This window comes from Lissotriton vulgaris, unplaced genomic scaffold (genome assembly GCF_964263255.1).
Source record: "Lissotriton vulgaris unplaced genomic scaffold, aLisVul1.2 SCAFFOLD_247, whole genome shotgun sequence".
NCBI classification, from domain to species: domain Eukaryota; kingdom Metazoa; phylum Chordata; class Amphibia; order Caudata; family Salamandridae; genus Lissotriton; species Lissotriton vulgaris.
The window spans coordinates 1,957,583-1,981,669 of record NW_028255597.1 but is presented as its reverse complement, the minus strand read 5'-3'; the positions used below and the strand labels follow the sequence as shown (position 1 = coordinate 1,981,669).

The 24,087-nt window shown below is 47.5% G+C and overlaps 1 protein-coding gene across 1 annotated transcript in view; it reads right to left on the bottom strand.

Annotated features, from left to right (window-relative positions):
- Positions 1 to 24,087, bottom strand: part of ACER2 (alkaline ceramidase 2) — a 102,455-nt gene that overhangs the window by 52,455 nt on the left and 25,913 nt on the right. The window contains exons 2-3 of the mRNA XM_086951995.1: positions 15,760 to 15,874; positions 11,050 to 11,191 (exon numbers count right to left, since the gene is read on the bottom strand). Coding sequence (XP_086808121.1) covers positions 11,050 to 11,191; positions 15,760 to 15,874 — 257 coding nt within the window. The remainder of the gene's footprint in view (positions 1 to 11,049; positions 11,192 to 15,759; positions 15,875 to 24,087) is intronic.

Here is a 24,087-nt window from a genome sequence, read left to right as displayed (position 1 = left end):
GTAATTCCTAATACAGATATGCAGGTAGCATGATGCTGGGACTGTATCCTTAATGTGACTGATGTCCATATTCACCCTGTACCTGGTGGTGGTTACACTTGAGTCCTACTAAAATCCAGGACTGATGTCTTGCATCTTATCTTTGCAGCCTTGAGAAAGCCCAAAGGCCGATGGGCCACCAGGGGGTGCAACACGTGTCGGCTGTTCCTACAACAATCAATCTGTGAAATTGAGATAATTACGATGGAAACATGTGATGTAAAATAAAATAATAAAACCACAAAAGAAGTACTATTCAGACTCATTAGACTGTATTACACTCAATCATTGGAATGAGACATTACTTCAAACTAACAGGGGGCGTACTCAATCTTTTTACATACCCTAACCCCTTAGGCCCCACAAAGGAGGGAGGCGCAGCCCAAAAGATTCCTGGGATTAAAAAAATTAATTAAAAAATCTGCAAGAAAATGCTGTGATCTTACGGTATTCCTACAGGAATCAGAAGAAAAACAACAAAAAAATGGTAGCAGTCAGCAATCATGAGCCCAGGGAAGCCCACCACCGAGGCCGAATTCAATAACGAGAGGGGTGCCAAGAGGCACCCTTCGCAAAGCCATTAAAGGCCATGACGTTCCAACCCCCAGGGCCAAAATCATGAACAAAGGTGAGGAGGCCTGCAGTCCCCCTCCCTGAGCCATTGAAGGTCCCGGGCAGGGGCGTGGCCGAGATGGCGCCGCCCTGCCCAAGATGGCGCGGAATAGGACGTGCTTCCCAGTCCCTCCGGCGCCACATGACATCTAGCGTTGTATATCGCCCTACCTGCCGCCCATCCAAGCTGCTGACGGTGGGCACCTGTGCCCTCTCGCGGTCCTGGCGGTGCCCTTATTTTTGAGCTGGGTGAGGGTGTTTTGCCGATTGGAGCGGCGCGCCCCTGACGTCCCCTGGACCATGCGCGCCTCTTGGTGCGAAGAGCGGAGGCCTGTACGCCGCGGTGCGGCGCATTGTATGCTGTGGGCGGCCGCCCCTGGTAACGGGGGCTGTGCGTGGTGCTGAGTTTGTGGCGGCGGAAGAGTGGAGCAGCCGCTGCTGTGCTGGAGCGGCGCCGGTCTCTATACGGCGCTGAGGTCTGCCCGGGGAGGCTGGTGTGGTACACGAGCTCACGCTGCGGTGGCGGCGGTCGAGCGCCCTAGACGGAGGCTGCCTGGTCCCAGAGGTGAGGAGTGAGGGGGCGGCTGGCCGGAGGCCCGGAACTCGGTCCGCGATCCGGCGGAGGGCGTGTGGCCCACGCGGTCTTCTCAGCGGTGGGCCTCGATACTGGTGGCGAGTGCGCCCCACTCCTGGTCTTGGCTGCCCCCTGGGCCACACTGCGGTAGTTTCTGCTGCCTGGTTGGGCCTGCTGATTTGGGGCTCTGCGGCGCTTTGTTCCGGGCCGCGGATCGGTGGGCGGCTCATCGATGGGGCCCTTCCCCCCGCTAGCAGGAGCGCTTCGGGCACAGTCGCCCGGGGCTGGTGTGGGGCCTCATATCGGCCCGCATTTCGGCGGGCGGCTCTTCTCTGTTTCGGCGCTTCCCTGCTTGGCCTTCCCCCGCGTGTGGAGGACGGAAGTACGCGGCGGGCCCCATTGGAGATTTGGGCACGGCGCGGGCAGAGAGTGCGGAGAGGCCCCCAGAGGTGCCCGTGATAGGGCTTGTGGGCAGAGAGGAGGAGAGGGGTGAGGCCTGGTGACTGTCTGCCTGAGTTGGGGCTTCTGTGGAGCTTGTGGGTCCTGGGTCCAGTCTCTACTAGCTGTAAGGACCTTTGTGGAGCCCGTGGGTGCCCTGGATAGAGGAATGCCGCAGCGACCTGGGCAGCGGAGAAGTGTGCAGGCGGCGGCCTATGGGGGCCCTGTACCATGGCGGACCTCTGCAGTTGGTGGTCCTGGGGACTGCTCTCCTGCGGCGCTGCCTAGGTGAGGAGCTTGCAGGATAGAGGAGGGCACGCCATTGGCCCGTGCATCGGCGGGCGGCGTTTTCCAGCGTTGGCCTGCGTCTGAACGGAGAGGTGCAGGTGCTGCTGGAGTCTGTTTGTGCCGCACTGGGCCCTCGGCGACACCGCTATGCCGGCTACCAGGGGCAAGAAAGATAAACCCCTGGAAGACTCTCTACAGAAGATGGCGGGTCGGACTGCCTTGCAGTCTGATGTCCGATCCGCGCAGCCTGACGATGTGGATGCGCCGGCGACTAAGGCCTTTATGCTGGAGCTCTTTGCTGCCATCAAGGAGGACATCTTGGAACTCTGTTCCCAGCTCTCCTCAGATGTCCGAGAGATGCGGCGAGCCGTCGACGCCAATGAGGAGAGAGTGGCGACCCAGGAGGAGCATGACCTGAGCACTGCCGATGAGATCCACCAGCTCCAGCAAGACATTCTTCGCCTGACAGAACAAAACCTGGATTTGCAGGCGCACACTGAAGACCTGGAAAACCGCTCACGGAGGAACAACATCAGGATACGAGCGGTACCCTGGAAGGGGGAAGGGGACAGCTTGCGGGAATACATGGCGGCGTTGTTCCGACAAATCCTTGATGAGGGGGATGAGCTGGACATTCAATTGGACCGTGTGCACCGCGTTGGCTTACCGAGGGGTGCCAAGGCCCCTCCACCGGACATTCTGGTTTGCGTGCATGACTTTCAGATAAAAGAGCGGATTCTTCGCAAATCGCGAGATCTGAAAACGGTGCAGTTTCGTGGGCACCAGCCCGCTCTCTTTCAAGATCTGGCGGCCTCTACTCTTACCAAACGTCGCAGCTTCAAGCCTATTACTACATACTTACGGGAACAGGGCATTCCCTACTCGTGGGGGCACCCGTTTTGCATAATCTTTAAATTCAAAGGTAAACTTTTGCAGATTCGCTCACTGGAGGCAGCTTATGAGGCGCTGGGTTTGGAGAAGTCTGTTGCTCAGGCTGGATTAACCGGGTCGCCTCCTCGGCGGCGCAGGCGCTCCACGGAATGGCAGAGAGTGGGAAGATCGCCCCCACTGGGGAAGCCTGACCTTTCTGCAAGCCTTTTGGAGAGGGAGGCGGCTGTCTTCTCGGTGGCGCTGGTGACCGACAGGGAGAGTGTCCCTTGAAGGCTGCTTGCCTGGCACAGGCTGGGTTCCATAGGGGTGTCAGAGGGGGGTGAGATTGTGTCTCCTGCTCTTCTTTACGTCCTTGTGATGTGGTGGTGCCCTGTATTAGGGTTGGGTAAGGTTCCAGGATGGCGCCATGTTTTCCCTACAGAGTGATTCTTCAGACGAACATTGGTCCCTTCACAAGACTTTTACTACCTTTCTTCTTTTCTTTGGTTCAGTTCTTTTGTGGGGGTGTTCGGGGTGGGTTTTGGGAATGGGGTTTTTTTTGGGGCTCCGCATCAGTTCTCCGGGTGGCTAGGCGTAGGTTGGGCCCGCTGTTTGCTTCCTGCGCTTCTGCCAGTGCTCCTGTCCTAGATAGTTGGGCTAGCGCTTCCCTCCCTCTTAGGGATTATGGGTAGGCATCTTTTACAAGACGTATTGTGTGGAGCTGGCTCCTTTTTTAACACGCCTTTTCAATTCCTATATGGAGGTGGGGGAGGTGACCCCTTCCATGTCGGAGGCTGCCATCACAGTTATCCTCAAGCCCAGGAAGGATCCTGCGGAGTGTGGATCGTATCGCCCGATATTGCTCCTTAACATTGACGTCAAGCTCTTTGCCAGTATTTTAGCGGCGTGACTCAGCCCGTTGATGGACGGCATCATAGACCCGGACCAGGCGGGCTCTATTCCGACGCTGCAGGGGGGAGATAACACTAAAAGACTTTTACACCTTACGGATCTAGTCCATCGTTCTCGCACCCAGGCCCTTTTCTTATCTATAGATGCGGAGAAGGCCTTCGACCGTGTTGATTGGAAATATTTGTTTGCTGTATTGAAGGTCTTCGGCTTGGAGGATAAATTTGTGCCATGGGTCGGCTGTCTATATGCGGCCCCGAAGGCGGCGGTACGGGTGAATGGGTGCATATCTACCCTTTTTCCTATCACCAGAGGGACGCGGCAGGGGTGCCCCTTGACTCCGCTGCTTTTTGCGCTCTATATCGAGCCTTTTGCTCGGCGGGTTCGGTCCAACGGAGGTATAGCTTGATTCAGTTTGGTGCGGATACACACAAAATCAGCTTGAATGCTGATGAAGGATTTTTTCGCTTACGCAGCCTCATTTCTCCTTGCGGCACCTATCGGCAGAAGTTCTCGAATTTGGCAAGGTAGCGGGATTTAAAGTTAACTTCTCCAAATCGCAGATACTCAATGTATCGGTCCCTGCTGCTGAGGTACAGGATCTACGGCAAGACTTTGCCTACCAGTGGGTTCACTCCGATATTCCGTACCTGGGAATCTGTCTTATCCCATCTATAGCAAGGACGGCTTCCCTTAATTACAAGCTGTTAGTGGACCAGACAGCCAAATCACTGTCAGACTGATCCCGTCTCAACCTGGGCTGGATCGGAAGGCAGGCGGCATTTAAAATGACAGTGATCCTTCGTATCTTGTACCTTTTTCAAATGCTCCCTTTGAGCCCTCCTTCGGGTTCCCTCCAAAAGCTACAAGGGCTTATTAATAAGTTTTTATGGAACCATAAAAGGCCACGGCTTACCCTATCTCTGATTACGGTTCCCAAGTCCAGTGGTAGGATGGGTTTCCCTTTGCTGAAGGCGTACTTGCAGGCGGCCTGCCTGCGGTTCGTCCTTGAGTGGAATATGCCCTGGTCCAGTAAGCATTGGAATTTCATGGATCAGACGGTAGCGGGGTGCAACATTTGGCGCGAGTTGTGGCTCCCTCGAAAACACTGAGCTTGGGGTCTTTACTCCTCACCGGTGACGTCACCGACGCTGAAGGCGTGGGACCAATTGTTGCAGTGTAAAGGCTGGACTACTTTCCCATCCCCTATGACACCCATTGTAGATAACCCGGACTTCCCGCCGGGCTGTGCGTCCCCGATCTTCCAGCGCTGGAGGGAAGAAAGTTGTAAGAGAGTGGGATCCCTCTTTGATCTTGATGGCCTAATTCCGTTCCCCCTGCTTCGTTGGCACTATTTTTCTCTCTTGGAGTCCGATGCTTTTCCTTATGCGCACGTAGTGCATTGGGTTACTCCAGCCCCTATCATTGCGTCTATGTCCCGTCCATTGATGGCTTTCGAAAGGTGGGTAGTCTGCAAGAAAGATGATCGCAAGCTTATATCTGACTTGTATGCTATGATCATGGCGCATTCCAAAACGTCACGTACAAAAGCGCAGGTTCGCTGGGTGACGGAGCTAGGGCGCCCGCTGTCGCGTGAGGAGTGGAAGCAGGCTTTCTACCGCGCGCACCACACCACTGCCAACGTAGCAGGCACAGAGTCCGCCTACAAGGCGGTTACTTATTAGTATTATACCCCAGCTCATATTAAAGCTTGGGATCGGAAACACTCGGGCCTCTATTGGAGGGGGTGTGGTTCCCCGGGCACCTTGACACACCTTCTGTGGCACTGTCCGAAGCTAGAGCGGTATTGGAAGGTGATCCTTGATGACCTAGACAATGCTTTTCAGATCACGTTCCCTCGAGCACCTGAGCATGCGCCTTTAGGGCTTCCCCATGTGAAATCATATCCCTTGCGCTTGCTGAGGGGTAGACAAATCGCTCTGGCCTTGCTGGCAGCGCGCCTAGTCATTTTTGCGCAATGGGGTTCCCAAAACTCACCTGACACGAGGGACTGGGTCGGAAGGCTGTGGCATCTTTTGTCTATGGAGCGGCTATCGCTGAGTATGGACGGAAAGGGGGCGGAATACGCGGAATTGTGGGGCCCATTCTTGTATCTTCTATGCCCAAAGTATTTGCAGATTCTTCAACTTATTCCTTTGGAGCCTTGGGGACCTGCCAAGGTGGTTTGAGCAGCACTAAGGGGGGGCGTAGGGGTGGTGGGGAGTATAAGGGGGTTGATGAGACTGATGCGGAGGTGGGTGGTGGGTGGCGGGGAGAGGTTAGGGGGTGGGGAAGGGAGGTTTTCTTTGACTTTGTTTGTTCTTGTTCTTATACTTAAAAGCGGTAGCTTTGCATTTGCACGGGCTGCTCATCATTGCATTACATTTTCCCTCACGGGGTCGCCCTCCGGGGTGTAGGCCCGAACGCTGTGTCTAATGCTTTTGGATCTTGCTCTGCTGGCCTGCGGATGTAGGCAGCTGAGCTGTGTTCTGAGTTGTTATACTGTTGAATAAAACGATTGATTCTAAAGGCCCCGGACATCTACCTCCAGGTCTCCCATCCCCGGAGACGATTTCAATAACACAGGAGAGGGGGCAGCAGGCCCCTGCAAGAGCCCACAACCTAGGCCACAAAATTTCAAAATAGGTCAAGGGGCCACACGACCCCCTCTGCGAGCTTCTAAAGGCCATGGGGAGGCCATCACCGGGGCCAAAATCACTTAAATTGCAGGTGGGCGGACACTCGGGCGGACCCAATACCTCCGGCCGGCTAACATGCTATGTCCCGGGGAGCCCACCCCCAAGACATAGCGGTTTCCCTGCCCCCAAAACACGGGCAGAGAAACCTGTGTTTGCTTCCGCTCAACAGGAGCATTTTGAATCTCCCACCAAGTGGGAGAAAACACAAAGTCTGCTCCCAGCAGGAGGGAGCTTTAAAATTTCTCCCTGTGACTGGGAGCAGACTTTTGATCTGCTTCCCTTTCCGCATTAATGTGGGCAGGGAAACAGCTCAAAATAATGCTCCCGCCCAGAGGGAGCAGATTTATTAGCTTCTCCCACCGGGTGGGAGCAATGCCTGTTCCCGCTGCATGCAGGAAGTCGGCTGGGGCCGCAGGGGCCCTGGGGATCCCCCAACAAGTGTATGGTGGTGCCCTGGGTGTATACCAGGGCACCCACCGCCAACAGTGTGGGCCTGGTGATTCAGGGAGGTGGGTCACGCAACCCCCTTCCCCTTTTATTTTTTACTAATGGCCCTAGACATGGGGTCCCCAGGGCCTAACAAAGCTCGAAGATAGGGTGGCCTCCCTCCCCTTCAATTAAAAAAGGCGATCCTTGGGGATGGGGTCCTGAGAGCCTAAAAGGGCTCTTAGGAGGGGGTGGCGACGTGGTACTCCTACCTTTTCTAATAAAAAAAGGCCATGAGGTCTCCAGAGCATAATAAGGTTCAGGGAGGCGGGGCAATGGAAACCACTGAAATTCACCAGTTATAGTGAGCAGACATAACTATAACTTGCGCCCCCGCCATGTACTGCTTATGACCTCACATATTACATCACTCATGACATGTTCTATGACATCATTTATGGCATCACCGATGACACCTCAAAGGACATAATTGAGGACATCACTGATGACATCATCCAATGAGTGTGTTAGTTTGTTTTATAGTTTGCGTAGAGGTGGGTAAGTACCATATTACTTTTCTACCTAATATTGGACAGACTTTGTCCAGCTCATTGATATAAGTGTTCACAAAACACATGTGCTCCTAATGCACCATAGGTGTGTATCGGGTATCGAACACGTTAAAAATCTTTGCATTGAAGAGAAACTCTGTGTACAAGTGACAGTTGACAACTTGTATTTATTATGTTCCACACAAGACTTTTTGTTACTGCAGAAAAAGTTTCCAGTAGGGCCAAGATTCTACATACAAGATACTAATTATTGTAAGCAGCCTTGAGTTATTAGACAGAATTGTCTCTGCATGACAATTTTTACTTACAATAGAAGACTTTATGCATCAGGTACTAATCCATGTACATGTGCTTGTTTTGCTTCAGAAGATGGGTTATCTATAACATTTTCACCACAGGATGAAGGCTAAAGGTAGTACGATCTTTAGCACCTCCAGACCTTGGTTATTGTAAGTAAATAGTCGCTCTCTGGACAAGTTTTGCATAGACTGTACACTGTTTTAGTAGATATTTTTCAATACTCTGTGGTGTAATTCTCATGAGAGTTTCACTGTCGGCAAACAGTGTGGTACCGAGTAAACTCTCTCGATAGCGTAAACAGTGTTAACAGTACGCACTTTCCTACATATATCCACTTCATTTCTCAATGTAGGTTCAGAAGACCAATTAGAATTTTGTTTAATTGATAGATTGTGCTGCCTGATATTACACTGTTAAAAAATAATGTCTGAAAGTGGTTGTGTGAAACATCAAGTTTGAATTGTTTGAAATATTGAATATAATAGACCTGCTGTACATTACAATGCTACTGGAAGTTACTGATGCGTTCTATAACAATATAAAGGAACCAAGGTTATTTATTAAGTCCATCTATAACAAAGGCGGTGGAGCCATCAAACAAGTAGCTGGCAGATCGGTTCTCTAAAGGTTATGGGCCTCCCAATTACAAACAAGATGCAGCTACATCTTCATGGCCTAACAGGTGGTGCCACTTCTGATAGTGTACCACAACAAGGTAAGCACTGTTCAGTAAGACCGAAGACAGTTTTGGGCCTCTATGCTCTGTCAACACAAACAACTCCAGAATCTTCTCCACGAGCAAAGCTCTTTTTTATCTAGGCATGCCTCCCCCAGCAGAATGACCCTTCACCATAGGACATTCGAAGGAGCCAAAGCTGGCACTGACAAAGAAAAAGCAATATTGGCTGTATATTGGACAATGATAGTGGAAGACACTGCCTGGTTTCCTGGGGAGAACCACACCAATGGCCTGCCGTCAGGCAGTGAAAGTACCCCTGGTAGAGGTCAAAGTGTTAAAAAAGTAGCTAAACTACGAACTTGGAAGGACATAAATCTAGAGGAGGGCCTCTAATGGTGTGTGTCCAGAAAGAAAACATTTGCTCCAAAACTTGGTTTCAATAGCTCCATCAATTGAGCAACTGCAGAAGATATGGGTCTAATCTGTAAACCATAGGATTACATCCAAATCCATTTACCACAGTATGCACGCAAAGTAAACCACCCCTCCACAGCATGGAAGAATATCCCACCCACCCCAGCACATTCGCAGCACTAATCCACTTTCCTACACACAGTTCAAGAGAAAATATTTACAACACTCTCCTTCCCACCTGCATTGTACAGCAGAAAGTAAGATTGTTAGACACAAGTCATTAGAAAAACATGTAGCGGGTTTTGATGGGTGATACTAGAAAGGGAACTCTTTTTTTGGGTGCTCACTTTACATGAGCACCAGTTGTGTTACAGATGGACACATTCATTTTGTTAAGCATTTTGTTAAACACTGGATTTTGAGTGTCCCTAGTGCGATTCGAACCCAGTACCCTAGCTTCGAAGTCGACCGCTCTAGACGTTAGGCAACATCCTCTTGGGATCCCTGACTTAGGAGGATGAGGTTTGTAAACAAGCTTGTGAGGTTTGTATTAAGGACAATGCTTAACCTGGGCTAAGGTTTTGTGGGGGAGGGTTTAATACGTTGCATGAGTGGACGTAGACACCGCCTTGAACCTAGTCCTTTCTGCAATTAATGTATGATATCCTTAGAGATAGTGGGAGACTCCAATCTATGTACTATACACCCATCATGGGTAGACAGGCCTATAAGGAAACAGGGATGCATGCTTTCAGCCTGTAATTTTGAACGAATGGGAGAGCTGTGACAGAGTGAGGTGCGTATCAAACGGAGGCTGCTGTGTGACCGACCCTTCTTCATCCCTACAAGTCATCAGGAAGCATTGACCAGGCGGGAAAACTTGAATTTTCAGAACAATCCACATCAATATCCAGAGTCAATGTGTTTCCCAAAATCCAGATCTCAAATAACCACTGTGCCACTGGGCTTCCTTTAATGTACAAATCATATTAAAAACATGAGTGCAAATGTTAAACTTTATGCACACCCAAGTGCCACATGACTCTGCAAATTATTGGGCTCTCATTCACAGTTGTAAAATCCTGGTTGACTGAATGGACATTTGTTGATTTTTACAAACTCAAATAAGCTTACTTCTGCAAAATAAATCCAGATTTGTATGTGTAAGAGCGCTTGAATAAGGGGAGAGAAGATGCGGTCAACAAGTGTTTATGGGGGCAAGGGTGGTCATGCACCCCCTTACAAAATGCACTTTGTAACTTTGTGGGTTTTCACAAAAGTGTCCATGGCTACGCACACCCTGGATGAATGCAGAAATTACTTCGGCAAAAAGCTGGAATAAGTGTACTTCAATGGTGGGAAATGAAGGGATCACCCTCATGTATATTGAGGATGCAGGGCAAAGAACTTTTTCGTTAAGAAATTATTTCCAATTTTACACAAAAAAAGATATAAAGTCTTATGTGCACCTGCACAATTATACACTACTCTCATGCATAAGCATTGTCTACAGATTGCCAGATTCAGAGAGACACAGTTAGGCTCAGCTCCACTCAGTGAAATACTGGTTGCGCACATTGGTATTAGGCCGTTTTTGTGCCAGTTTACAAGTTTTGTAGTATTCATGGGGAATAAAGTGTAAAACCTATATTTGAAACCAATACTGGTTTCTGCTTTACCTACGCAATTTCCCCCAAGAAGGCCAAGGAGGAAATTTCGTATTAAATGTTTGAAAGTTAACACTTTGGGTCTCCAGAGTCGTAAAAACTTTGCACTCAATTTTACACTCATCACTAATAGAAATGAGGACCTAAATGGAAAATCTATAAGAGTAGGATGTTAGGAATTGACATCTTCCATTGGGTTCCTTGAGTACCCTCCTAGGATCCATGGCTTAGATTTTCTTCAGATTTTCTGTGGAATCCATAATGTGGCAATTCTACTCAATTTTTTGGGTGAAACTCTGCAATAAATATATATTAAAAACGTGTTTTTTGTAAATTCCCCCTTATTGACTTCCTGCTAGGTAGGGAAAAGCTAGCCATGGTTACTGGCCTTCCTGTAAGCTTCAGACAATGCTAGCCCTCGGCCACTAGTTGCTAACAACTGCTAACAGTTTATACGTTAAAAAATATCACATATTTTTAACATCACAGCACAAGGGAAGCGTGTACTATTTTGGATCGTCCTACTATTTTAGTTCTTCTTTAATTTAGTGCTTCGGGTTACCTGTCATTTCGGAAAATTCTTGGAAGATATCTCCTAGGGAACCACATAGCAAGAGCACACATCAGGACCCAAAGAATGGAAAGCTCGTCCAGCATCTGCCCAAGGAAACTGAGGGTGGCATGGAAGTAAACAGATCCAATTCCTACAGCAAGCAAAAATAGAAGCAGAGGTTACAAAAGTGCACAGACGTGGCTTAAGCAATACAAGCACAAGGTTATGAAGGGCATGGGAGCACATTGCACAACAGATACTCTTTCTAAACCCCACCACCCGCCTCTCCACCCATCTGCTTTCAGTTAGCAGGATAGGGGATCCCTGGTGGAAATCATGTCTGACCAGATAAACTTCTTTCTTCTGAAAATAGTTGTTGGGAGTGTATTTTTGGGCATTTACCAATGTGCTATCTTGGCAATTACAGTAGTTTATATCTGTGTCCTGGAACTAGTAGCTGGTGTCAGTTGCTATTTTTATTTAACTAGTAGAATGTCCCTCATTTAATCTCTGGCCCAGATCCACAAATGTTTTTGCAGATGCAAGTGCTACTGAGGCCAAATGATAAAAGCAAAGTTTTTACTGAGTCCAACAGATAGGAGCAGCTCTGCTTGGCTGAGTTGTTACATGACTTTGCAGACGTTTCGCAAAGTATTCCTTAGATTGTGTTTGTGGGTGACATCTAGAAGAGTTATTGAGGATGTCCTTAAGGGGTTGTGGTTAGGAAAATGCAACACAAATGATTTGTAAACTAACACAATCCTTATTCTATCAATATCCACCAACAATCGAATGCTGTAACTATACTTAAATGCAATGCTAAATTAAACATAAAAGACACAGGTCTATGTGTTGCACAAAGAATGGAAAAGTGAAACACAGCTGTCTTCTATAGACCAAGAAGACTACACGTGGAGAAATCTCCCACTAAACAACTTTCAAAGGAATCAACAACAATCTTTAAAACTTTGCGATTGTTTATAAAAAACAGATGTGGATTTTACACAATGTGAGATTCCAACCACTTAGGGCCAGGGGAAAATGGCATACAAAGTTCTGGGTGTACCCTTCATGTATACCTTCCCAAATTTGAAGGTAAGGCATATGTATGTCTAAGGTGTTTGTGGATAAGGGAGTCAGTCTGCAATGCATAGACATACGCCATGCCTCAAAAAATCTATAACTTTATTTGTACATTAGGCTTATATAGTCCAATATTCAATGACCATGAGCCGTAGCTGGATCCAGTATGAACCCTTTCCAACTATTCTAACTGGATTTGCAGAAGGAAGATAGTTAAGATGGCCCGACTGCTTACAAAAAAAGGAGAGTAGCCTGCGGTTCATAGGTTTGAATCAGGGCAGGGAATACTCAGAATTTCATCTTTTAAAATAAAGTGGCTCTCACAAAGGTGGCTAATGATATTAGTGTGGTGTCCTTAATGAGTAAGTATGCTCAGGATTCAGTTACAATGTGGCGCGTCTTTATGATACAGTGATATCAGGCATTACACAACATTGCTTTAGGTTGTCCCAATGTCTTTCGGTACTTAGGAGAACCCGTTTCTCAGCTCAAATGGGGGATGCCAGTATCAATTCCTTAATAGAACATTTGCAATAAACCACACATCTCTGACAAAGGGTGGGAAAGGTACTCATCGATAAGCTGCAGTAGCTTCTCGTGTCATCATCCTTCTCTTTTCCCCCTAGGCTCACCACTGACCCACTAGTGTTCCCCCCTTACAGTCCTGGAGAAAGAAAAATGAGCTAATCGATAAGCTGGTGCTGCCTACTGTGATCTAGTCCTGACTTGCGGCACAAATCAGGTTACATAGTTCAGCCCAATTGTAATGGCACCTTGTCAATCTCTCACCATCTTGGTAATTGGGGTAGGGGAAAGAGGAATATAGCCCGGATTGGTCCTATTTTGGTGAGAGTGTTTTCTGGACCTGTCCCTTTTATATGGATCCCGCCCTTCTCTTCTATATCTTTTCCGATGATTTGGCGACACACTCGGACCCTGGCTCCTGTATGCCTAATCCTAGCGGCGTCCCTCTTTTGGATCGGTAAGGAGGCTCTGGGTTGTGTCCCTGAATGCGGCTTTCACTTCCTCCCTTACCCACCGCTGACCCAGCTGCAGGAGTTGGCCAAATCCAATATTGCTCTAGTTATCCAATGAACCAGTGCAAAGGTGGGAATGCCTGAGTTTTGATGCTGCTCGGAGTCCTGCAGGGCATTGCAGTGAGGTATCCGAGACAAAGGTACACAAAGCCTTAAGGCTGATTCTGAAGCAAGGCGTAGGATGCCTCGTGGCAGACGTAAATAACCTCCAGACAGGACTGGTTGTCGGGGCAGGAAAAGAAAGCCCGGAGGGAGATTTCAAGGATGTTGTTTAACAATGTAGTCAAAGACAAGTAGGAAATTAGAATGTTGAAACAGATCAAAATGAGTGGCCTATGACCTAGGAGGCACCTTTCATTTTTAACTTAGGTTTAGTAGTGGGCAGTGCGGTCAGCTTTCCGGTGCTGACTTTCACATCTCCCTGAATGTCAGATTCAGATATGTTGATGTTGATTTAGACTTGGGCAGAGAGAGTACTCCATAGCAGCAGTGATGGAATATCTTCCAGGCCAAACTGATGGTTCAAACCACCTGATTTACAGTTGGGCAGACCTTAAGTATGTCAGTGACAAAACCTACTCCAACTCTGTTGATGACATACTCTTCCCACACAGTAATGGCCGTTGGAGGTTTGGCCATTCCACTGTTCACCCTGTTTGGAGTGGTGAGTTGAATGGTCAGTTTTTGCAATCCTTTCCTGCCGTGAAAACCTGGTGATAAGGGACAGTAAAAACGTTTAAATTACCTCCACGCCATGGGAGACAGCTCTGGTGGTATGCGGGTCATTAGTTTGTGTTTCTCAAAAACAAAATCCTGCTTTGGGATTTATTTGTTTGAAGAAACAAAAACAAGTTAAAAGTTTGAGGGACGGCTGTCATGTTTGACAGAACCGTTACTCAAACTTTGAACTTATTGACAGGAACAGCAGTGATAGCAGTTCCTTTCAATTATTAGAGTAATTTACACTATTAACCTGACGGAGTAAATACCGTACTCTAATCTCTAAATCAAGCCCTTTGTTACTACAGTGCAAAGGTCAGATACCATGTTCTTACAATACCACAGCCGATTCTTCTGGGTATTCTATGTCCTTGGATCTTCACTACTCAACCTATGGGCCTTTGCAAAGAGACTGTACTCTGGTTCCAATTAAATCTTTGCGTTTTTGAGTAATAGGCATGAATTTAAATGTAACTTACTAAGCACGGAACTAATGCCCGAGGGCGACTTGGTGCTATAGGGAGCGGATACAGGGCCAGGCCTGTTAGGAAGAAAGCTTGCTTGCAGAGGATCGAGTACCTCCAAGTCTTGTGAAAAAAGCCAGGTCTTCAAGACTTTTCTGAAAGCAAGTAAGGAGGAGGCAGATTTTAGTGAGTGTCAGTGGTTGACCATTCCAGAGCACCGCAGTGGCCCTGAAAAAGCTCTTTCCCGCCCAGGTGGTCTTTCTAAATGGGGAAACACTAAGGTTCTTGGCAGAGCCGGAGTGGAGAATCCTCCCTGGGACATGCCACGTGAGCTTCTCCTTAACCTCATCCATGTTCCCACGATTCCCCTCCGGTGCTGGGCCCCCATGCAAATGGGTTTGGTCATGACGGAACGGTTCCGTAATGAGCACAGCTCGACCGATGCTCATGATGGAATCGATCCGTCATGAGCATCGAAGGGGTTAAAACGACCTGGCCCCAGTCCATACAGTGATTTGTAGGGCAAACAAAGGGCCTTGAACTTACACCGTTGTCTGAATGGTAGGTAGCCAGTGGAGTTTCCGGATGGCTCCTTTAGCACATTCAAGTTTTAGAATTTTGAAAAGGGAGCGGCAGCTGCACTCTGTAGAGTCTGAAGCCTCTTCATGGGACCTACTGCAAGATTAAGATAGAGACTGTTGCAGAAGTCAATCCTTGAGAACACCACGGCGAAAGACAGCACAGCAGAAACCAGATGTGCAGATTGTAATATGTTATATACTAACGTCGGACGTGAGAGGCAGCATGACCCACTGGAAGCTTCTCCTCTTGTAAATCATGTTCCCTCCCCACACTCAACGTTGGTAGTAAATGCAACCTTACAACAGTGTTTTCCTGTTTGTTCCAGCTGAGCAGGGCCAACTTCCCAATATAACAGTCGACATGACCTTTTTTGAGCAGAACATAAAATAAACAAACGTGTTGTCACATTTCCAAGAACTTGAAAACAGCCGTGATAAAATGTGAGGAGAGACACACAAGGGACGCAAGGAATGGCGATAATGAAACACGCGAAGCCGTCAATGCTGATAATGAAACAAACACTGTGTACTTTTGAATTTACTAGCACAGGCCAAATAATCTAAAAAGGCATTTTTCATACTGGATCTGAAACTTGCAAAGAGGAAGTGAGAACACAAAAGTGTGCTTGGCAGAGTGTCAAGGGCAAGCCAGCCAACATCACTTGACATTAGCTTCATGTTCTTTAGCGTTAGCACATGCAAGACGTCAGAGACACGTTAGCTACGTGAGAATACAATGCTCAGGAAATAGACAAGGGACTTCATGTCCTTTCACATCAGGGAAACCACCAAGTCACCATTCACATGACAGACAAATGACAGTCTTCAACTTACCAACCACTACTAGCAGAGTCCATATTATATATATTCCATTGTTGAAGCAGGTTGCATATTGACGAAATAAATACATGCATAGAGGTGGCAAAATGAAAAATAAAATGTTGCTGATCTACAAAAACAAAATAAAATAATGTGTCAACATAAAGCAAAACATGACAGCGTGAACTACAAAATGTATACATTTACAGTACAACTAAAGCAATAATTTATGCACCAATAAGAAACATGTTACAAATGTTATACTATCTTACGTGCACAGAACAGTCTAACTTTTGGGTCAATTCACAAACAGTTTTCTTGCACCATAAAGAAATCCCTACAAACACATGGGCACAAATCTGTCCCAGGGCATCCTATGTGACATAACATTGTGGGGGATGGGTCTAACCACCATTTTGACTCTGTGGCACTAAGCTCCAAATGATATGTTCAGAATCATGATTTCAAATCATACAACCCTGTTATTTTCTCAAAGGAGAAGCTGATCTCCAGGTTCAGGAAAGGGTATTGGCCTGCAGTCCTCACTCAAGCCTTTTATGCCCTTTTTGCCAAAGAGGTCTTGAGTGGTGTGGCTCACTGGTTAGAGGCGGCAGACCCGAAAGCAGAGAACAGCCCAGGACCAGGGTTCAATTCCCGACGCGGCAGGGTCGTGGACCAGGGTCAGCGGACTCGATAATTCTCGCCTCGGTGCCTACTCTAACCAGGGATCACACTCGGCAACTCTGGGTTTTAGTTTGCCTCATCTCTACAACGGCCCCCCACATTCGCCGGGGATGCCTGGTTTCACCTTGGAGATACCCAGTAGGGACCATCTCACAGGGATAGCCAGGACGGGTTCCCCAGCGGTCTACAGCGGCGCGACGCCTCAGGGCAGCAGTGCGCTTTACAAGACCACATACATTACATTACATTACATTACATCCGCAGTCAGTCGTATGTTGTTGGTAGTAGCTGAAACTCAGATGGCTTGAGTAGCACTTGAAATATGTGTCAAACCTATGTGTGGTAACACCACTATTCCGAGCATCAGGAGCGACTGGAGCGACTGCTTGTATTGACAAGAGCCTTCAAAGAGGCCAGTGTACTTTGCCTCTCTAGGTACGTCTCGTTTTGCTTGATTTCTTCTTTCAATAGGATGAGTGAGGGGAGTAAGTGTGGCCAGGGGGATTGTGGTGAGTGGTGACATTCCATCTCCCTGGCATCTGTCAGGAGTAGAGACAGAGGCACCACTGTCTTTTGGTTGCATCAATGGTAAGAAGTGGAGAGTTCCATTCATCGTAGGAAGAGCCCAAGGATGCGGACACCTCATTCTAGTTCTTGAGATTAGTACTAACCTAAGTACCATTCCTCTTTTTCTGACCTGGTTAGGTCTGGCGTTAACCAAGACCTTTTGATTTTGCTAAAATTCAGTGTTTAATATACTTACTTGACCGAGCTTTCAGCCAGCCCTGAAACGAATGAATGAAATGAATGAATGAATGAATGAAATTTGATTTATAAAGCGCATGGCTGCCCAAGAGCGTCCCAGCTCATCCTTCGGGCTGTTATCGCCTCCTTTGCATTTTTCATCCGAGCCATACAGCATAAAGCGTGGGGCAATGGGTCTGCCTACTTCAGCCATTGGCTAACTTCACTGTGAGTAGTAAGTAGCATTCTGCTCTTTCAAAAGGAGCGCATCCACACACAAAGTAGTTCCCTTTACTGATATGGACAACTATGGTAAGGTGTGCTTTCTGAGGGCCAAAAATAAATTGTTGCTTTTAGCCATGTGTTTTTTAGGTCTCGCGACCTATCGATGCGCGCAAGCGCATCGAGCGTAGCGAGAATTCATGTGGCGAAAACATCTTCAAACCAAAGGGCTTTCAGCCCCGCGGTTTTCATGCAGTGCCCGTGTACATGCACGCGCATCGCATGCAAGCCCAGCCTCTCCCGCCCCCATCCGGCATCAGGCTTCTCCTCCCCTAGCAGCACTCCTCCCACACCAGCAACTCCCCCCTCCCACACCAGCACCTCCCCTTTCTCTCCACGCAATCACAGCCTCCCCCTCCCACACCAGCACCTCCCCCTCCCACACCAGCACCTCCCCTCTCTTTCCACGCAATCACAGCCTCCCCCTCCCACACCAGCACCTCCCCCCTCCCACACCAGCACCTCCCCCCTCCCACACCAGCACCTCCCCTCTCTCTCCACGGAGAGGCTGCGAGGGTTCGCTCCTAGCAGACCTTCTTCTGGGGGATCTTGAACTGAAGTGAGCGCAAATCTACCCATGGTATATTTTCTTTACATTGCTTTGAATCACGAGAAACAAAGGCTGGGCCGGCCTCCGTGCTTGCAGACAAAAAGGCTGAGGAATGCGCGTTTTGAGACATGTCCCATTGCTTGACTTAGGGCACATCACCCCCACATTATGCTTCCCCAGACATAGGGTTGAGCTCGAGCCCTCGGTAACCATCCAAGGGGGCATCGAGGTATGAAGTGGGCCTATTCCCGAAGTGCCACAGAGCCTGCGTGCTGCGGGCCATAGAATGGCGCTGGCCACAAGGCTTTTAATGCGCTCCGAGGAGACGTGACCATCAGGTTTGTTGCTTATGCATTTCCTCTTAAATATTAACCGGCGCTGCACAGCTTCAGGGCACTATGCTGGACGGTTCAGTGAGTGCACTGATGAAACAGCACTAGCCGGTTCCAGCCTGTATCCCAAACAGTATTTCTGAATTAAACTCCAGTCCAAATATCGCATGTTCTTAAAAGACACGGCGGACTGCAAATGTGTGTCCCCAGAAGGCTGCCGGTCAATTGCAGGACGTCCCATGAACTTTTATTGTTATATGTCAGAGTGTAAATAGTTGTATGATAGTATTACATGCGATTCACGAGAGCGTACCAATCTCTTAATTTTATTTATTCATATTTTTAAGTGCCAAGTTAGAGCAGTGTACACCATTTCTATGGTTAAATCATTTACAGTGGACATGGGGGGTTAAAAAGTGGTACTTTTCCAATCTTAAGGAAGACGCAAAGCGTGATGGAATGGGCGATTGCTAACTTTATATACCAAATAGAGAGAAAAGCCCCCAAATACACTTAAAACTGTGCACAAAGTTTGCTTCTAGCCGTGACAGTATTTTTAAGGCAAGGGCCCTTTCCTCAAGCTGCGGTGTAAATAATGCAATGTATCCGATCCATGCAGCCCTGACCTCCTATTCACGGGCAGGGGACACTTTCTCACAACGTGTTCGGGTTTGCAAAGTGCGTAAAAATTAATTTAAAAGGTGGAACGAAATAAGGTTGTTAAAATATACATTAACATCGAATTATCCTGGCAAAAAAGGCCGTATACAGCTGCTTCGAGAGAGTCCTAAACTTAAGGTGGCATGCAATCATTGGGACGGGATTGGACAAAACCCACGCAATGAAAATAGGTTTGGGGAACGGCAGGAGAGTCGCGGCGCGCCGTCCATGGATACTGTATTTTTTTATTAACTGGTCGGTTATAAACAGTTTCATTTTGTTGTGGACAGCGGGTCATTGGGGGTTTAAGCACTGCAGGCCTCCAGGCCAGACGTCCCGACTGAACTTTTTTTTTATTGGGGCTGTTGTTATTGTGAGGTTTATGGCGGGTATTCTGGCCGCCTGAAAGTGTGCAGAACAAAAGAAGGAATTCCATGGCTTGCAAGAGTGAAACATCACATGTTTTCACCAGTTGGAAACGAAACAAGAACAGGATACTTTAGTGCTTTAAGCTGCGTCATAAAGATTGTAATCTGTTGCCTGGCAGCATCTGTGAGATGCAAATCAACTAACAGCAGGAAGCTAAGCTCCGGGAAAAAAATAGAAGTCACTGCTGAAGTAAGGGGTAAAGACACAACTCCCCCTTCGCATACGTTTAAATGCACGGAAAATGCTATTACTTTGTAGTCGTCAAGATAAATAAAAATGTCATCTTTACCTATATTTTACAAAGAGAACGGACCCAGGAAACTCTGTCAAAAGCCGTAAAATACATCACCAACAAAAGATGTAAATTAAAACATTAGCTTTACTTACAATACTGTTGGCCAGGCCACTTGCCCCTATGCGTCTTAGTGTCACTGCGCCTGCAGCACCACTAATGCATACATGTAAATCGTCAGTGTGAACTATGCCCATGCTGTTAATAGGATCTCTGCTAATATTACAAGGAACAATTTAATAACAGCCCCAGCAACACTAACAATACATATTAAGTCCAGTAAACTCAGCTGTCAAACAGCAAGTATTAAATCGTAATTAAAGCACTAGTCCGGGCCATTACTACAGTTTCTGTGTTACTACAGTTTCTGTGTTAAATATTAAGGGACACCACCACATCACTCAGGGACACCATCACACCACTCAGCAACACCACCACACCACTCAGGGACATCACCACACCACTCAGGGACACCACCACATCACTCAGGGACATCACCACACCACTCAGGGACACCACCACATCACTCAGGGACACCACCACATCATCACTCAGGGACACCACCACACCACTCAGGGACACCACCACACCACTCAGGGACACCACCACACCACTCAGGGACACCACCACAGCACTGAGGGACACCACCACAGCCCTCAGGGACACCACCACAGCCCTCAGGGACACCAACACGGCACTCAGGGACACCACCACAGCCCTTAGGGACACCAACACAGCACTCAGGGACACCACCACATCACTGATGTACACCACAAAATCAATCAGGGACACCACCACATCACTCAGGGACACCACCACACTACTCAGGGACACCACCACATCACTCTGGGACACCACCACATCACTCTGGGACCATAACAGCATCACTCAGCACCACAACAGCACTGTCCTTGTTGGCTAACAACAAGCATTCCCATAGCCAATAGGACTCGCATTAGGAAAGTGTAAGCTATTGGCTTTGTAAATAACAATGCTATTAATTTATATATTTCCAATGCCAACACATATTAAAAAAATAATTGTCATTTACAATACCAATAGCTCACACTTTCCTAATGCGAGACCTATTGGCAACGCCAGTGCTTGTTTTTAAGATTGTAGACAACCGGGCTCCTTCCCAAACAATAAAGCTCTCCAAATAGTTCTTATACTCCATGGCAAGCCCACTTTGGTTGATGTCCCCTTGCCGCTCCCGGGACTCTCAAGGCTCACCGATATTCAGACTGGGCTGGAGGCTGGCTCCTGTGGGCACGACTGGGAATCCACTGGTAGCCTGTAACAGCGAGTGCCGCACTGTGCCCTCCCCCCACTGCCTCCCACAGCCAGATTTTAAAGCTGCAGTGGTGTGCGGATCGCAACACTACTAAAGGTGCGGCCCTACCTGGCCGCTTGTCACGATAGGGGTGCGAGCAGGTGTCACAATAACACTAGAACATAAAGAAATGTGTTTCTTATGTAACGTAACTGATTCTATGTAAAGTGCTTTGATAACATGTAACGGAACTGGTGCTATGTAAAGCGCTCTGATAACCTAATCGGTTCAAGTTCCCCCGTGTGAAGAGATAACCCTATTCACTAGAACAAAAAGAAATGTGTTTCTTATGTAACGTAACTGATTCTATGTAAAGTGCTTTGATAACATGTAACGGAACTGGTGCTATGTAAAGCGCTCTGATAACCTAATCGGTTCAAGTTCGCGCTATATAAAACTCTAAAAATAAATAAATAAATAAACATTGGAGGATTCACAAAAGCTGAGAGGGTGAAAGGCGGACTATCTGGGAAGTGTTGCCGCTTAATCGGGACTATGGGGGTTGGTTAAAGGCCACAGGAGGGCAGTTGGCTGGTGGAGGGAGCTGACGAACATAGGTTGTACCCTTGTAGGACTGGAGACGCACTGACGCACTGCTCCAACCACCTACAAGCAGCGCGTACCTGCTGGGGCTAAGAGTTTGTCCCCATCTGCTGGGCCCTTGTATGGTGAGACCCTAATGTGGAAGGTATGGAGATTCCCTGTTGAGGCGCCTTGAGATCTGAAATAAGACATAAGGCACTGTGAAAGGCAGACTGAGTGATAGAACATGGGCGATAAAAAGAAAAGCAGTACATATATGTTCTGGAACAAAGAGAGCAGGAAATCAGACAGAAATCACAGTGGTGGGCTTTTCTGAAGAAATAGATCTAACACCAGGTGAAAAAACCTTACTGATGTCAATTTCTGCACTTTACACAGATCTAGAAAGGAAAACAACAAAGATCGAGGCAGCAGCAGAACCAGTTCAGCACGTTAGAAGGACTATCTGAAAGAGCGAAAATGTGGAGCAAGGCCTAGAATAATGACAAACAGGATGAGGACAGAGTAGCGACTGACAGAGATCGACTCCATGTTCATGAACTTAGTAATTTTGAAGGACTGTGCAATCAACAGTATCTTCAAGTTGGATGCTCACCTGGGTCTTACGGGCAACATTCGGCGACATGCACACCTTTGGAGGACCTGGGGGGCCCTCGTCGCTCCCACTCTACTGGAAGAGATGGACAAAGGACTGAGGAAACTGTTGGAATTATCGGTAGGTCAAGGCCATTAAATTGTGGAACTTGCATGCCATCTCACCCCAAAAAGAGGTAGGGACAATATATCAGCGGATATGCACCCGGATGGACAGTGATGCTGTCTCTTGTCTCTTTGGAAGAGAGGATCATTTGCACAGTGGTTCTCAAAAAGACTTTGAAATTTGGCAAAAACGGCTGTTTTTACACCCTGACACTCTGCACATAAATCAGGAATTACTGAAGGTGAAAGATGAGATGGTGACCAAGAGCCTATTTGTCTCAATGGGATTCCCACCAAAGCTCTGAGTGGAACAGAGTGGAAACCGGTTTATCTTTCTTCGGTGGAGTTTGCAAGAGCATATCTTGGAAGCCTGTCCACTGACCCCGTTAATGCTTTTGGCAGCTTGGTGTGGTTTGGGACTCAGTGCCACAGGACATGGAGGAACTGGTAGCCACTAATTTCGAGGGGGTAATTCCTACGGGTTGGGGAACGGGGAACGTTTGTAAGTTGGATGGTTTTTGTTTTGCACTGAATATGTTCTGTTGTCTTAAGCTTTCCTTCCTTTCCTTTTGGTTGTGATGGAATGTGATAGTGCTAATTTTGTGAGGAGTTTAACCAAAACAGCTGGACGTACATTCTGATGTTTGGTAGGGGGAAGTACACATCAACTGAACATATTTGCAGAAAGCAACCAACTGTGCTCTAACTTGTAATTGTTCTCCCGAACAAACAAATTTAATCATAATAAAGTTTATTCAAATACAATGACAAAAACAAACAAGAATTCTCAAAGCCAAAATGATGGAGGCCAAAGCCAGATCTAATGGCTTTGCAAATGGCAGTTCTGTTTTTGCTTCTAGCGTAGTCAGCAGAGAGCATAGATCTCTTGGATGAGGATTTCCTCATGCCCTGGATATCGGATGTGGGAGGGAGTGCTAAGAAAAAAAGAGCAAGTGGGTCAAGATAGGACAGACAGTATATGGGCTTCTGACACTTGCATCTCAGCGATATCTACAGAACCATCACTCCAATACGCATTTCTCTTGCTGTAGCACTCAGTGGAAAGGGCGCATTTGCTCTAAAACCTCTTGTCACAGAGAAACTCACCCAAAATGAATAATGTAACAATTCTGATCTGTAAGGATCAGGCATAAAACATCAGCCAAGGGTGAAGCAAGCCTTGAATGTGCATGAACCACAGAACGTGGAAGCCACGCGCTCGCACAACTTCACATTCCAACAAGCTTATTTAGCAAAGTTCTTGTTCCGGCGACATTTTGATGCTATCCCACATATGACTAGGAACAGCTAGATGAAGGAATACAAAACAATACATTTCTAAAACAGACAAAGAATGTTCAAGGCAATGTCAAAACAAGCTTTGCAACCATCTATATGGTTAATATACTGGGAGGCAGTGGAGCCAACCTGGAACCTATACTGTAAAATCATGTTTGCTCAATTCTTGATGTCTTCTTTGGCTATTACCGCCATGAAACCTTATGGTGTATGTGCGCTCTATAAAAACCTTTAACATAACATATAGTAACTGAGACAGGATCCCACTGATGGGCAGGTGGAAACAAAGAATCTCTGGTGTGGCCCCATGTGGGTGCTTACACGGAGGACAAAATGCCGAACACCCTCAAATTGACAAACATCTTCCCCTCCTAAAGCAATCGTACTCTGGAAAAGCTCCATGGACCTGGAATGACAGACGACATATCTAACAAGCCACTTCCGTCTTCAATTTAAAAGGAAACTCAAATAACCTGCAAAAAAAACTTTCAAATAG